The following is a 14,644-nucleotide window of genomic DNA, read 5'->3' as shown; positions in this document are numbered from 1 at the left end:
CTGCCCGGCCGCGTGCGCCCTTTCCGTCGAAGACAATCGGGCCGCGGTGTGCTGTGACACTGTGGGAGCCGGGGTCTGCGGGGCACCCGCCCGGGCGAGGTCGAAAGCTGCAGGCCAGCTGGGCCCGGCGGGGTCGTTTGGGCGGGCAAGGTGCGCTCCTTTCCCAAGTAGTGGTGTGAGGGGCAGGCGAAGGGCAATGAGGGCGACAGATGTGGGGACGTGTCAGGAGAGGGAAAAAAAACCCACAAAAATATATATATGGGGGAAATGAACTTTTTTTTTCATTGAACCAAGTGCAATGCATCAGAGAGTTTTCCTATCTTTGTATGTTAAGAGATTGTTAAGAAAAAAAAATTCTATTTTTGTTGTAATGTCCTCGCGGCTCTGGGGACGCTAAAAGAACTAGGCCTGCCCCGCCCTGCGCGGGGATGACGAAAGCTGAGTGTTTTTTCCTTTCTTTTTTTTCTTCTTTTTCTTTTTTTTTTAAGTCATTTTCCTGCGTTGACGAGGATGATCTGGGGTTTTTATTTGTTTCGTCGTTCGTTCTCGGTTTCGGTGGGAGGGCTGAAGGAAACGTACACATTTTGAAGTTAAAAAAAACAAAACAAAACACCTCGACATGAAAAATCAAAACAAAACAAAACCAACACAATATCAAAAAGGAAAAAAGGACGAGAGAAAATTATTTTAAGATAATTAAACATAAAAACCCTGGTGCTTCTTACATTATAAAGTACGTTTAAAAACCCACAAACTATTATACATAAGTTTATGAATCAATTAAATATCCTGCACTTGTTAGGAACACGCATATCCCTTCTTTGTTGAGTTTAACGGAACGGGACAGCGGCGTGCGCCCGGCGGCTGGGCTGCTCTTGCCGCGGATCTCCCCGGGCGTCCCCTCCCTGGGCACTGCGCCCCCTCCTCGCACCATCGCCTTCTGGGCACAGGGGCGCGGCAGGGGGTCCCAAGCCCCTCCCCTGCAGAGGTCAATGCCAACGAACAAATGTTCCTTCCCTCCCTCCCTCTCCGCCCCGAGCGCCCTTCTTCGAGCCAGACGCCAACTTGACCCTCACCAGCATTATCAGGAGCGCGCTCAGCAAGTTGGTAGTTTCCTCCCCGAACCTCTTCCCCGGTGACCCCCACCACCACCACCACTACTCAACATCACTCCTTCCCCGGCCCGCTCCGGGGAGCACCCGGAAGGCTCGATGCTCCAGGACAGGACCAGCCACGCTGACAGGTTGATTTGCCCAGACCCGCGCTCGCACGCACGCACGCACACGGCCCCGCACATAGCCCCGCCCCATCCCGCAACCAGCCCTGTCGACTGCCTTACACACCCGCCCCCGCGCTGGCCGGCCGACCTAGTGCCTTGTTCTCACCCCCGTGCTGGCGGAGCGGACGCCGCGCTCTGGGTCCCAGAGGGGCCGGGTGGCTCAGACGACCCACCACTTCCTCACCCCGACCGTGCTGAACGGACCCCCCCCACACACACACACACACGAGAGAAAATAAGGAGCAATAAAGTCACGAGAACTTTTGTCCCCCAATCGAGAGCCCGAGGGGCACCCCAGCCCCACCTCTGCTGCCCCCATCCCACCCACCCTTGGGGCGCCCCCTTCACCCCGCAAGCCAGCCTGGGCCAGCCCCGCTTCAGCCCCTCCCGGGAGATCCGTGCGCCCGACCAGCACCAGCATCGCGGACCGCAAAGGCCGCCCGTCCCGTCAAACAAGTTTCTTCTTAGGCTAAGAAACGCAGTATATACGAGTATCTCTATATATAGTACTAATGGATTTGGTGTGCTTCCCCCTTAGCGTCCCCCTCCCTCTGCTCCTCCTCCTTCAGCCTGGTCTCCCCCTCTCTGCCCTCCACCCGCCCCCCGTCTCTGCACTGAGATACATAAGAAACAAGGGTAGTTTACTGTCTGTTTTGTTTTCTGGGTTTTCAGTGTCCTAGCGGAATGCAAGTAGGCAGCCAGCCCGTCTGTTCCCTCTCCGCCCCGCCCCGCCCCGCCCCCGTCACTGCGCTTCTGTTATACCATCTTTGCCTGACTCTCTCCGGCTTCTCCATTGAATGGCTAATGTGTATGTGAAATAAAGAAATAAAGAAAAACAAAAGCAAGAGCTCCAGAGCCTTCGCTAACGCGATCGTGCGGGACCGGGTCGAGTCTGTGGGCTTAGGTGCCGGGTGTCTATGCTGCCTGGCTCTTCGGGCGCCAGGTGCGCCGCTCACGCCATCCGAGTCAGTTTTTGAGTCTCCAGGAGGGGGCGCCGTGAGAAGGGGAAGACTCCTCCCTCCCCCACAGCGACCCCAGTACCCCCACAAGTGCAGAGGTGGGGCACCACTTGGGTCCGACGACCGCGCTTCCTGGGTAATTTACAGGGCGGAAAAAAGTCTGCGGGGCCCCTTGGGATGATGGTCACCCTTCCAGACCCCCAGGATCTCTCCCCTATCGGGGACGTTGTGTCTAAGTCCCTCTTTGACAGTTCTCTCGGGAGCCGGCGAAGCGAGACCTTTCCTCCACTGTCCCTGTCTGAGTCTTCGGTGGCACCCACGGCTCAGAGGCGCCGCTGTATGGGGGTCACCGCACCTCGGGACTCACAGCCGCTTGCTCCATTTTGATGGGCCGTACTGCCCCATTGGGGTTGATGTCGGAGTCTGCCACGGGCGCGGGCTGCGAGCGCGCCGCCACCTCGGCCTTGCGCCCGGACCCCCAGAGGGCGCCATCGTCTGGGCTTCGGTGAGCAGGCCGTTTACGGGGCCCGGGTTGGGCGGGGCCTGCAGCCAGCGCGGCTGCCTGGTCGCGCAGCAGCCGCACCAGGAAGCCGATGTACTTCATGGCCAGGCGGAGCACCTCGTTCTTGCTCAGCTTCCGGTCGGGCGGGTGAGTCGGCAGCAGTTTCCTGAGCTCTGCGAAGGCGCCGTTAACGTTCTGCTGCCGCCAGCGCTCGCGGCTGTTGGTGAACACGCGCCGTGCTACCTTCTGGGGCTGGTGCCCTGCAGATAGGACGGGCGGGGCTACCCTCCAGGCCCAGAGGGCACCCCCTCCCAACCTCACTTAGGCACACACAGCACCTTCATGGGATTTACGCCCAGGTGGTGGATTGTGGCACCACCACACAAGGGATCCATGTGTGGGGTCTATGTGTAGCTTCCCCTCTGCCCACGGGCCCCACAGAGAAGGATCCTAAGTCCAGACTGTAGACACCAGGGCACTTCTCTGCACCTTCATGACCATGGCTGAGAGTCCCCAAGGAAACATTTCCTTGGAGCTGTCACTTTGAGAAACTCCCCCTGCGGCCCACATTCTCAGTGTGCAGCTGGGTGTGCCTATCGTTCTGAGAAGTACTCGCATTGTTGATGACGGTGGTCCTGTTGGGGTCTCATGTGGCCAGGTGATTCCTGGTCGACCTGATGGCTGTGCTCATGTGTGGCGCTATCATGTGGTGGTGGATGTTTCATGCATAGCTGTGGTTCTGTGGCTGACTCTTGTGTGGTTGTGGTTGTGTGGATGTCTCCTGTGTATCTTTGGTCCTGTGGCTCTTTCATGGCTGTATGTCCCAGTGGAGCTGTCATTTTGTGGCTCCTATGCCCCACTGTGGCCAACTTTGTTTTGCTGTGACTGTGCGGCTGTGAGGCGTGGCTGCTCAGTGATAGTGCTCGAGTGGGGACTATGGGACTGTAGTCTTGTACTTGGGTACGACCTATGAGTGCATGTATGTGTGTGCATTGGAAACACATCTTCCTGTGGAAGAGTGTGGTACAGACCTGGGCCCAGGCAGAGAGAGCCACTCACAAGTATACACACACACACACACACTCACCCTCAGCCAGGTCCAGCTCACAGTGGCTTGGTCTCCGCTTCAGCCGGCTGCTAGGGAAGATGCTAAAAGGTCCTGCTGGCCCAATGTAGACGCTGTAAGGGTTTGTGGGTCACAAATGCCTTGTGGGCAAAGACCCTGGCCCCCAATATCCAACACCTCCCCCAAGCCCCAGCTCCCCACTGACCTGTTGAGGAAGGGGTGAGGGTGGTAATGCAGAGCCAGGGTGGGCGGGGTAGTTCCCAGAGTGGAGAGGTGCAGCAAGGGGGGCCGGAGGGCACTCAGCTCTGTGGTGGGCATGGCTGCCCCTGGGGGCCTGGTATGACCCAAGCTGATCACTGGTACACCAGGGGGCAACCTGGATGGGGAGCCACCTCTGTGGCCCACCTCATCTGAGGGTAGAGGCCCAGGTGAGGCAGGCTTAGTGGGTGGGACAGGGGCTGGGCTGGAAGCACAGACCATCTCAGCCTTCTCAGTCATGGTGGGGCCCACCTCTGCCAGGGCCTGGGGTGGGCACATGGACCCCGAGGAGGGGTGCTCACCTGTGGGAGGGAGGGGAGCCAGTGGGAGGAGGAACAGGTGTGACCTCCCCTCACCTGCTTAGGCTAACAGAACCTTCAAATGGAAAGAAAGCGGGGAGGAAGGAGGGTGGAAGTTCAGTGGGAAAGACAAGTGAGTGATTCCAGAAACTACCAGGACATCGGAGGGCATTCTCTACAAGAGAGGGGTTGTCTACCAGGTGGTAGGCAGCATGGCGCCTGGCAATGCCTTCTCTGGGCTGTTTGTGAGGGGATGTGCCTCCAGTTTCTCCCAGAATTCCCTCTCACCTACAGCCTAGAGCTGAGACAAAGAAGAAGCCCCCGACTGACCCTGGGATCTCCTGAAACCCCAAGATTGAAACTGTGACCCTCAGATCTGAAGATCTGATTCTGAGATCCTTCACTGACTCATTGGTGCCATGTGACCTTGGAGTCCCTCCAAGATCCACTCTCTTTCTCTGGCCACCCCTTCCCCCCCACACACCCCAAGGCTGGCCCCATGGACTTCAGGTATGGCCCTGAGGTTCTTCACCCTGCCTCCACATTTGACCCTGGAAGCCCTCCATAATTGCTCTGGAACTCTCGCTCCTGCTGAAAATGTTCCCCTTACTAATCCTGTAATCCCACTATCATAGGGTGATGATGGTGCCTGATGCTGACCCTGGGACCAACAACACTGTTTCCAGTGCCCACTCCAGCTCAGTCTAGCTCACACCCTCCCTCTGGCTTAGACACCCACCCCCACCAGCATCTATACTTTTGCACCCTTTTTTTTTTTTTTTCTTTTTTGCAATGCTAGGAATTAACCCAGGACGTTGCCCATGCTAAGGCCAGTGAGCTGCACTCCCAGCCCTGCACCCTTCAAACATTCCTGTTTGTGGGACCCCAGGGTCTGGGGTGTCCCAGCAAGGTGTGGAACTCCTTGCCCCTCTGCCCTGACTTCTCCAGCTGGGGAAGCTGGTCTGGCCCCAAGCTTAGGGAATCCTGGCTGATGAATGAATGAATGAACGAACAAAGGAATGCTGGTGGGGTCCCAGGCAGAGACCCTCCACCTTCAAGCCGGCTCCCTTCTTACCCCGGCGCTGTTCCAGCAGCCTGGTGAGTGCCTGGGCTCTGTCTCCGCAGGACTGGCAGTCCAGGCCAGGATGCGGTTTCCGCTGTCGGGGTTCAGCCAATGCCCTCCAGGGCGCCCCGTCGGCCCAGGAGTTGGGCCGCGCCTCCTATCGGGCTCCCGAAGGCCGCGGCGGCCGGTGGCGGCGTGGGTTCCCCGAGGGAAAGTGAACGGCTCCCGGCCCAGCCCGCCCTCTCCCCGCCCCCGGCGGCCGGGTTTCCTCCCTCTCACCCCCGGCGCAGCGGCCAGAGGATGCTGGGCCAGCTCAGATAAGGGCCAGGCCGCCTGGCCGCGCCTGATAAGGAGCCGGGCTGACCCCGGAGGAAACCGGCGGGCGGGGATCTCCGAGCGCGCGCCTCCCGGCCCCGCCCCCGGCCGGCGCGGGCAGCACTCGGCGGTCACCCCTCACCGGCCGGCTTTCCGCTTCCCCAGGCACCGGACTACCCCGGCCCCAGCGTACAGCCTGGGGGAAGGGCCTGGATGCATACCGAGGGGAAACCGAGGCATGGAAACTTCAGCCTTTGGTGTTGTCTGGATCTGTCCTTTGGCTTTGAACACCCCCTGCCCTAATGGAGTGTCTCTGCTGATGGGGTGGAGGAGGGCCCTTTCCGGCCCACTGGGGCCTCGTGACCCGGGGGCCCCCTTCTCCCCTCCTAACCCGCCTGGTTGGTTCCTCTTTTTTTTTTTTTTTTAACAGATCCCCTCCCAACTTCTCCACCCCCATGACGGGGTGGGGCACCCCAGGATATACAGTTCTGGTGGCCTGGCTTTGAGCCGCTGGGCTGAGCAGTGTTCTGAGCTCTGGGGCACACTCCACCCATTTCCAGGTCCAGTTCTTAGGTGATGGGACTGGAGAGGACTTCAGTGGCTGCCCCAATCAGTCCCCACAACCTGGATGTCTGGACTACTTAGTCACCACGAAGGGTGGAGCCACCTCCTGGCTGGCAGCATCCTGGAATGATGGTTCTGTTCAGGACCAGGCTGAAAGCTCACAAAGGGAGGGACTCTGGTCACAGCTAAGTAGCAGCACAGACCTCTCCTTATCCCCTATCCTGCATAAGGATCTGTTCTCCTTTGCCCTGTACCTGGTTAACGGCAGGCGTTCCCCAGGCAGGCCCTCCACTGCCACCTACCACCACAGCCACCACCCTCCCTGGAGTCCAGAACCAACCACCCTCCTGTCCCCCACCCCACCCAGGGGAAACTCAAGTTTTAAGCCCGTGAATTAATTGATGCCCCTACAAGGGAGTTCTAGAATTGGTCTTCCTTTTCAGCTGGGGATGAAGGGTGCACGTGGTGGACAGGAATTTTGCCCCAGGATTCCCCCTAAGGTTACTGAGCCCCTGCCCTCGGGGGAGGGGGATGCAGCTTCCCTTCATTGGGTGTCTGGGCAGCAGCCTGCTTGGCCCCTCTCTTCAAGCACCCCCACTTGGGCCACAGGGCAGGAAGCACCTGGTCTGGAGCGGATGTACAGAGTGCCTGGTTCCGGTCCAGCTTCCGCCGCCACAGCCCCGGGAGAGCTGGGCCAAAAGAAACCAGGCAGCGGGGAGGCGGTGGCAATGGGAGGACACACTGGGGCTCGCTGGTTGCACTGGGCCCAGGAGCACTCCAAGGGAGGGGGGAGGAGCAGAAGTCCCACGGGTGCGAGCGCAAGGCTGCCGCCCTGTGGTCACCTTGGGAATCGCAAGTGGCAGCTCTGGGGGGTGTCTAAGCAACTTTGCCGCAGAGGGACATACCACACATGGTCAGCTCCTATTCCCAGTCAGGCAGGGACAGACATCCCCCAGTCAGGCAGATGCATAGCCACCTCAGGTAAGGAAAAAGGAGACAGAGGACTAGGACCCAGTCACGCTGCTGGATGGATGGGAAGGAGGCCCTCACAGCCCACAGCCAGCCTCCCCACTCAGAATGACAATCAGCAGAAAATGACGTCTTTATTGGCTCAGTCTACACCTGGCCCAGCAGCGGGTCCCGGGTCTAGGGGGGTTCTGGTTGGGGGGGTCTCTGGGCAGTCTGTGGGGGTGGCATCAGCTGAGGCTCCGGGCAGAGGACTGTGTGAGTAGCAGCACTGGTCTCCTCGTTGACAGGTGCCCTGGTGGGAAGAGGGTGCCGTGAAGCCCTCTGCAAGCACGTGGCTGGCCCCAGTTGTTTCAGGCCAAGAGGGGTATCCACATGCCCAGAAGTTTTGGGGAGAGAGGAGGTACCTCACCTCCTTGAACCTTTTACAAGGAAATGTCTTTAGGCGAGCAGCGCGCTGGGCCCGATCCTCAGGGGGGTCCTTCCGCTTATTCTGGAGGAGCCTGCGTCTCTCCAGCACTTCGCTGGCTGCCTTGGCCCTGCAGGTAGACAAGAGTGCTGGGACCCCAGCTGGTGGCTGCCTCCGCCTGGCCCTGGCAGAGCCACAACCCCACTCACCCTGGCCGAGCTCGGGGCCGGGGACCCCAGTTGGCCTCCGGGTTGGCCTGAAAGCGCTTGAGTCCCCGCTGGCGCGAGCTGGGGTTAGCATCCTCCCGAATGGTGAAGTTGGCCTGCAGCCTGGGCAATGGGAATAAGGACTGGGGCAGCCACCGCATGGGTGTCCAGGGACCACTGTGGAGCCTGTCCAGCTTGGAGCAGCTTGCCGTGGCTGCCCCTGCCCGGGTTTGTCATTTATTTAATAAACATTTTGCTTTTACTATCAAGTCTGCATGGTTCTCTCTGCTGGGAATAGGCCTGCGCGGGGCGGGGCTGACTGTCTAGCACAGGAGACGGATGAGCAAGCAACGGGTCAGATCAGAAAGGGTAAGATCAGAAATAGGTAAACAACGTTGTGTCAGGACATGTGGTGAGCGTTCTGGTAAAAGGCACGGGAGCCGGGAGGGGTGCGATGCCAGCCCAGGTGGCCGGGTCAAGGCAGGCTTCCCTGGGGAGGCAGGAGGTGAGAGGCAAGCGAGCACAGGCAGAAGCTGGAGATGACCGCCCAGCGAGACTAGGAGTCAACAAGGAGCAGAGAGCACAGAGAAGATGGTGGGGGGCTCTTCAAGGTCTGGGGGGCCACAGATAGGACTTTGGTTTCTCTCGAGTGAAGTGGGAGCCATGGAGGGCTCTGGGCAGAGGAAGGGTGCTCTGCTGCTTCAGACATGCACAGCCCCGCCCCCGCCCCCCCCAGCAGATGGTGACAGCCAGGATGTGGGTGGGTCTGGAGGGCAGAAGCTGAGGGAGGAGCGGGCAGGCTTTGGATTTCGTTGAAAAAGTCTGTGCAGGGAGGGTCTGTCCTCTGCATACAGGGGTCCCCATACCGTACTGGTGGGCTGCCCTGTTCCCTCCTGCAGTTACCCATCTGTACCTGGGCTCCACACTGAGGATGCGGAATGCTGGGCTGGTCTCGGACAGTCGCTCCCGTTTCACAGGACACGTTTTCTCCTGAGGGCGGAGGTCAGTGGATGTTGGGCCCAAGGGGCCTTCAGGGGACTGGCACCCGCCCATCCCCACGTGGTCAGCCTGCCCTCACCCACCCAGCAGCGCATTATGTCCCAGAGAGCTGTGGAGGGGGCGTCCGTCTTCACTGCACTCTTACAGGCGTGGGAGAGTGAGACCCGGAAGCCAGCATGGAGGAGGGCCGACCTGGGGACAGCAGGGACTGTGATGGGAGACTGGACTCCTCGCAGGGGAGTGGCACACCAGCGACCACAGCAGTAAGGCCACGCATGGGCGGCCTGGCGGGCACAGTGTGCTGGAGAACCCTAGCCACCCCCACCCCACCCTCACCGTAGCTGGAGGAGGCTGGGCGTGTTGCAGTGGATGGTGCTGCTCAGCTGGTCCAGCGTGTAGTACAGGGGCACATCCGGGAGCTCCTGAGGGGGCACAGGAGGGGCTGTGCAGCTGATGGAAAGGACAGGCTCAAGAGGACATGGGCACAGGTGGGGCCCCCCCACCTGGCACGGCCCACCCCTACCTCAGTGATGACACTCAGGACTCCCCGAATCCGCTCTGAGGTGTGGAAGCGCCCAGGGTTCGTGCTCACAGCCTCCAGGACGCGGCCCACAAAATCCAGGTTGTGGATGGGCTCTGCCCACAGGGGACCACCAAGCTGCGGACACACAGGGAGCAGTGAGCAGGGGCGGGGAGTGGCCGCTGGGATTGCTGCACCCCCTCCCTCCGCTGGCTTAGTCCTACCTGGTGTCGCTGCCCACAGTGCTCACACTCGGGGCTCACAGGGGGACCACAGGCTGCAGAGAACTTGACCCTGCAAGGGGCAAGGCAGTTAGGCAGGTGGTGACCCTGGGACACCTTCACCCTCCTGCCCAAGGACCCCTGCTCACCGGCCACCAGAGGCTCCTGCTGCTTTGCCGAGGCGCTGAAGGTGCAAGGCTCCACAGCCCACGCACTGGAAGACCAGCGCCTGCTTGCTGTGGGATCCAGGGCATGGCGATGAGCTCCCAGTGTGGTCGCCACGCCAACTCCTCCTTCAGACTGGCTCTGTCCCTTTTAGGACCCCCAAGTCCCCAGGACAAGGCCTGATCTCCCCCTCAATCCACCATGCCTCCCCTGCCCTCCGCTGACCTGGCTGAGGCCTTGACCTTGGCCTGGCCCGTGAAGACGCGCACAAACACACGCACGTAGAAGTCTGCGCTGATGCTGAGCAGCGGCACCACGAAGCGCTGGTAGCAGTTGGCGCGGAGGTCCAGGCTGTGCAGGACGATCCTCAGGGCCTGGGGGCGGAGGATGGGGTCAGCCCTCCCTCCAGGATCCTCTCTGCCGCAAGGGGCCACACACAGTGCTCAAAGCACCCGTTCAAGGATGGTTCCCTAGGTTCCAAACCCAGTCCCAAGTGTCCTGGCTGTGTGACCCCGGGGGCTAGCCAGCAGCACCCCTGGGCCTCCGTTTCCTCATCCGCAAAATCACAACCGTCCCTGTGTCTTTGTGGCCTTGCTGGAACTAATGAATGAGGAATGGTCTTCCTTCTGTTGACCTTGTCAGTATGCCTCCTTCACTGTGGACTGTGGGCTGAGGACCTAAGTTCTAGCCCCAAAGGCTCTATGTAGGAAGTGGGGACACTATGTGATGCAGAACTGCCTAGCCTTCTCCTTGCCAGAGGCTGCCATGAGACTCCAACATGGGAAAGGAGGTGGGTGGGCATTTCCCAGACTGACCTGGGAACAGGGCCTCAAGGAACAAGGAGCCCCTGCCTCAACTCCCCACAGCAACCCTCTAGGGTCGGTACCATCATCATGCTCGTGTAATAGATGCAAAACCAAGGCCCAGAAAGGTGCTGTCAATTGCCAGCAAACGTCTGAACCAAACCTGGAAAAACAACTCTTTTTTTCCTTAAGCTGAGCACAGTGGCAGGCCCCTGCAATCTCACCTACTTGAGGCTCAAGTAGGAGGATCACAAGTTGGAGGCCAACATAGCAAGATTCCATCTTAAAAAAAAAAAAAAAAAAAAAAAGGAACAAGTACGCAACCACCTACTGCTACCCGGCCCCTTAAAGACCTGTTTATGGTCACCCCCTGGATTAATGTAGCCCTGGCTGCCTGGAGGAAGCAGAGCAGGTCTTAGGTGTAGGAAGGTGTGCTGGGTAGGGGCAGCGAGTTTCTCCAAGCCTGGTGCCTCCCCTCCCTGGAGGGCTGGGAGCACCCCTCACCATCTCATGGCAGGCCCGGCTCTTGAGGGCCATAGCCCCGTACTTGCTGTAGCATGTCTCCCCGCTGTTCCCGGCCAGCACTGCCATGTCCGTGCAGGTGACACACAGCAACCCTTTGGGGAAGAACTGGGTAGTGAGGCCCTCTGGACACCCCTAGCCCTGCTCCAACCTCCACATCAGCCCAGCCTCACCTCCTTCGCTCACAGCCTGCACAGCTGCGTCCAGGAAGGGGGCGGGGCTGCCATAGGGGTCCAGGTCAATGACATCAAACCGCTCTGATACCTTCTGGTGCTGGTACATCAGCATCCTAGGCACAAAAGGTCCAGGTCCTCAGCCTCCCCCAGCAGGTACCCCAGCTCTGTCCCTTACAAGCATGAACTCCTGCAGGGTAGTGGTTCTGGCCTTGAACTCAGGGGCCAGCTCCCCAGGTGCAGGTCCTATCTTGGGCATTTGTTAACAGCATGGTTTTCCCCCTTAGACAGGCCCCAACTGAGCTGTCTAAAATCTTGGTAACAGCCAATCCCAAGATGTGACTTAGAGCTGGCCCTCTGAATCCATGAGAAACCAGGCTGGAAGCCCCCCAGGCGGCAGTGAGGCAGCTCGTGCAGAGGTCACAAGTTCTACTGTGTTTACTAACCCACTGTTGGCACCGGAGCAGCACCTGGCACACAGCAGACATTGGATATGCCATGGTTCATTTGAACAAATAAAAGGAGCACAAGGGCTGGGGCTGTAGCTCAGTGGAAGAATGCCTGCCTAGCATGTGCGAGGCACTGGGTTCGATTCTCAGCACCACATACAAATAAAGGTCCACCAACAGCTAAATATATATATATATATATACACACACATTCACACACACACACAATAACACATATAAAAAGGGGGGACAAGGAGTCTAAAATGGAGACCACACAGCATAGCCACATGCCACATACAGATTTCAGCCAATGACACTGCGTATTACCTACTGACATTATAGCTGTCTTAGTCTGTGTAAGTACACCCTCGTGTTCCCACAACAAAAATTGACTACTGACACATTTCCTAGAACATGTACCCAATGTTAAGCAACATATGACTACACTTACTTTTGGCAGAGTTTGGACCATTTTTTTTTTTTTAATATTTATTTTTTAGTTTTAGGTGAACACAATATCTTTATTTTAATGTTTTAGTTCTAGATGGACACAGTACCTTTATTTATTTATCTTTCTGTGGTGCTGAGGATCAAACCCAGGGCTTCACATGAACTAGGATTTGTTTTAGTTCTGCCACTTGAGCCACAGCCCCAGCCCTCCAAACATTCTTCTCTATTACTTGAGCATTACCACAATCTGTGTAAAACTACTGTTCTCTGGCACACAAGAAAAGTAGGGTTCAAATAGACTCAGTCAATCTCCCAAGGTCATATGTCAAAACTGTGACAGGGCCAGGATTTGGCCCCAGACAGTCTCTCTCTACAGTGTACCTTACAGTCACAGGGCAGAGTCATCCAGAACCTACCGGGCATCTGCCTGGTTGGGTTGTACCAGATGGGCCACACCATTGAGCTGCACATTATGGCGCATGAGGTCCACAGCCCGGGCAGAGGCATCATTGGCAACCACAGATCGGAGCCCAGGCACCTCCAGGGCGAATCGAATGGAACGCAAGCCTGAAGCTGCCAGGCCCTCCAGGACACGCAGGCCTTCCTGTTGGAGGAAGCAAGGACCCTGTTCCATCCATATTTCCTTCCTCTTCTGGGCCCCAGAGATTCCCTACCACCCCAACCCTTCCCCCTCCAAGAGCTCTCCTTCCCCTACTACCCACTAGATTCCAAGCCTGTACCTCCTCTGCTTAGGTCTTACCTCACAGATCTCCCCGACGACAGCTATTTGAGGTTTATCTCCTGGGGCCAGGTTTTCACCATCTTTCCAGTCAACCTTTTCCTCCTCTTGCTCGGACAAGTCCACAACCACCTTTTGCAGGTCCTTCTCACCTGGCACCTTGACTACAGTCACCCAAAGACACAAATCAGGGGATATCAATGACCCTCTGAGACCCCATAAACTTCAGAATACTTTAGATTCACAGATGAAAATCTTTCTGAAAACCCCAGGGGAAAGGCTGACAGAGCAGAGGGCCTTTCTGGAGTCTTGGGAGAGAAGGGGATGATACAGGGAGAGAGCTCTGTGTGATTGCCTGGCCCACTGGGAGCCTGGACCTCCACTCACTCTGGATTCCTTTGGTCCCAAGCTGAATGCGAGCAAACTCGGTGATCACAGCACATCTGGTGGGAGATGGAAGGTCAACTGGTACCTCTTGACAGGGCCACTCCTTTGGAGTGGTCCTTGGTAGTGTCATTCCCTTTGCCCTTCAGCAAGAATGTAGTACCACCCTAATCCTTTTAGGTCACCTCCCATTTGTCCAGCATTTTAAATTCTAAAGAGAAGCCCCACCTAAATAGTTAAGATGTTAATTGTTAAATCTTTCTTTAGATTTACAGAACCCAGAACATCTCAAGACCTTCACAACACCTTTATTTCAACTAACACAAAACATGTAAATTACTGTGAGGTTTAACTTGCAGAAAATGTCTAAGATCTACAGGAACTAGCCCCAGGAGATTAAGGTCAAATGCAGTGTTCCAGATTAGAAAAAAAGGAGACACATGCTCAGGATGACAAAGACCCTACTCAGCAAGTAGCTTTCCGGCTTTGCTCCTCCTTCCCTTCCTTGTAAAAGTCCTCTATGACCCTGAGCCCCTCAAGATGGAGCTTTGAGATTGAGCTCATCCATCTTCTGAGATGCCAACCCTCGAATAAACCCGAAACCTTCCTACTAACTCTTCTCTCCTATTGATTGGTCTTCGAGCAGCTGGCAGCCAACTTATTCCGGTAACACCCTCAGCCTCACTGACCTACTTCCCTCTCCTAGGCTGAACCCTGACCCTTGCTCACGTCAGGTCGCGGTTGAACTCCTGCACCGGGTTGTAGAAGACCTCGTTGGAGCTGGGGAAAACGATCTTGGCGGCCCCCTCGGTGACTGTAGTCTCCTGGGCCGTGGGTGGGCGCTCTTCTCTGCAGGGCCCAGTACCGTTCTCCATTGCTCCAGGATTCGGGGGCTTTGGGGGCTGCCACTCCACAAAATGGGCTCTACAAAGGCTGCGGGTGGAGCGGAGAGTGAGGCTCAGCCACAGAACAATTCTCGCATGGGTCATCCACGGTCGCTTCTGCCCACCAAATCTAGTTCGGGGACAGGGGAAGGCATAGAGGGAGGATCAGAGAGCTGCATCCGGGGCCAGGAGTGGCCTACACAGTAGGGACTAAGTAAACCCAGTGGCTTCAGTAAACTGACACCCTCCGTTTCCAGAGACATTAGCCCCTGCAGAGCTTAAAGCTCTCAGGTGAACCCGCCCCAAGTCCAGATCGCTCCCGGCATCATCATTCTTCTCACTTCTTTAGGCACAGAGAGCTGAACAGTCTGGATGCACGTTTCCCGAATTAGGATCTGGGAGCCGCCATATTGGCACAGTGTGGGGGGGTGGGTTGGTCACATGACCAA

At 57.5% G+C, this 14,644-nt stretch overlaps 2 protein-coding genes across 5 annotated transcripts; both read right to left on the bottom strand.

Annotated features, from left to right (window-relative positions):
* Nucleotides 1–257: 257 nt before the first annotated feature.
* Lyl1 (LYL1 basic helix-loop-helix family member) lies at nucleotides 258–5,806 on the bottom strand. The gene is made up of 5 exons (XM_027955144.3): nucleotides 5,439–5,806; nucleotides 4,012–4,366; nucleotides 3,828–3,919; nucleotides 1,077–3,000; nucleotides 258–564 (listed from the first exon to the last, which is right to left on the bottom strand). The coding sequence occupies exons 2-4, from the start codon at nucleotides 4,341–4,343 to the stop codon at nucleotides 2,585–2,587; spliced, it is 840 nt and encodes a 279-aa protein (XP_027810945.2). The 5' UTR covers nucleotides 4,344–4,366; nucleotides 5,439–5,806; the 3' UTR covers nucleotides 258–564; nucleotides 1,077–2,584.
* A 1,577-nt stretch (nucleotides 5,807–7,383) lies between these two features.
* Nucleotides 7,384–14,626, bottom strand: Trmt1 (tRNA methyltransferase 1). 4 transcript variants are annotated; one of them, XM_027955234.1, is made up of 17 exons: nucleotides 14,537–14,626; nucleotides 14,041–14,244; nucleotides 13,315–13,370; nucleotides 12,949–13,091; nucleotides 12,605–12,792; nucleotides 11,290–11,405; nucleotides 11,099–11,211; nucleotides 10,017–10,165; nucleotides 9,776–9,862; nucleotides 9,630–9,699; nucleotides 9,409–9,543; nucleotides 9,222–9,307; nucleotides 8,969–9,077; nucleotides 8,800–8,876; nucleotides 7,890–8,009; nucleotides 7,684–7,810; nucleotides 7,384–7,566 (listed from the first exon to the last, which is right to left on the bottom strand). In XM_027955234.1, exons 2-17 carry the CDS (start codon nucleotides 14,184–14,186, stop codon nucleotides 7,417–7,419), a joined length of 1,872 nt encoding a protein of 623 aa, XP_027811035.1. In that variant the 5' UTR covers nucleotides 14,187–14,244; nucleotides 14,537–14,626; the 3' UTR covers nucleotides 7,384–7,416. The 4 variants fall into 4 exon arrangements, with proteins under 4 accessions (XP_027811035.1, XP_027811034.1, XP_027811037.1 ...); XM_027955233.1 differs by having other exon boundaries at nucleotides 14,041–14,325; nucleotides 14,537–14,619; XM_027955236.2 differs by lacking the exons at nucleotides 14,041–14,244; nucleotides 14,537–14,626 and adding an exon at nucleotides 13,927–13,966.
* Between the last annotated feature and the right edge of the window lie 18 nt (nucleotides 14,627–14,644).

This window comes from Marmota flaviventris, chromosome 1 (genome assembly GCF_047511675.1).
Source record: "Marmota flaviventris isolate mMarFla1 chromosome 1, mMarFla1.hap1, whole genome shotgun sequence".
NCBI lineage: Eukaryota > Metazoa > Chordata > Mammalia > Rodentia > Sciuridae > Marmota > Marmota flaviventris.
The sequence above is the reverse complement of the archived record's forward strand: the minus strand, read 5'-3'. Positions and strand labels throughout refer to the sequence as shown.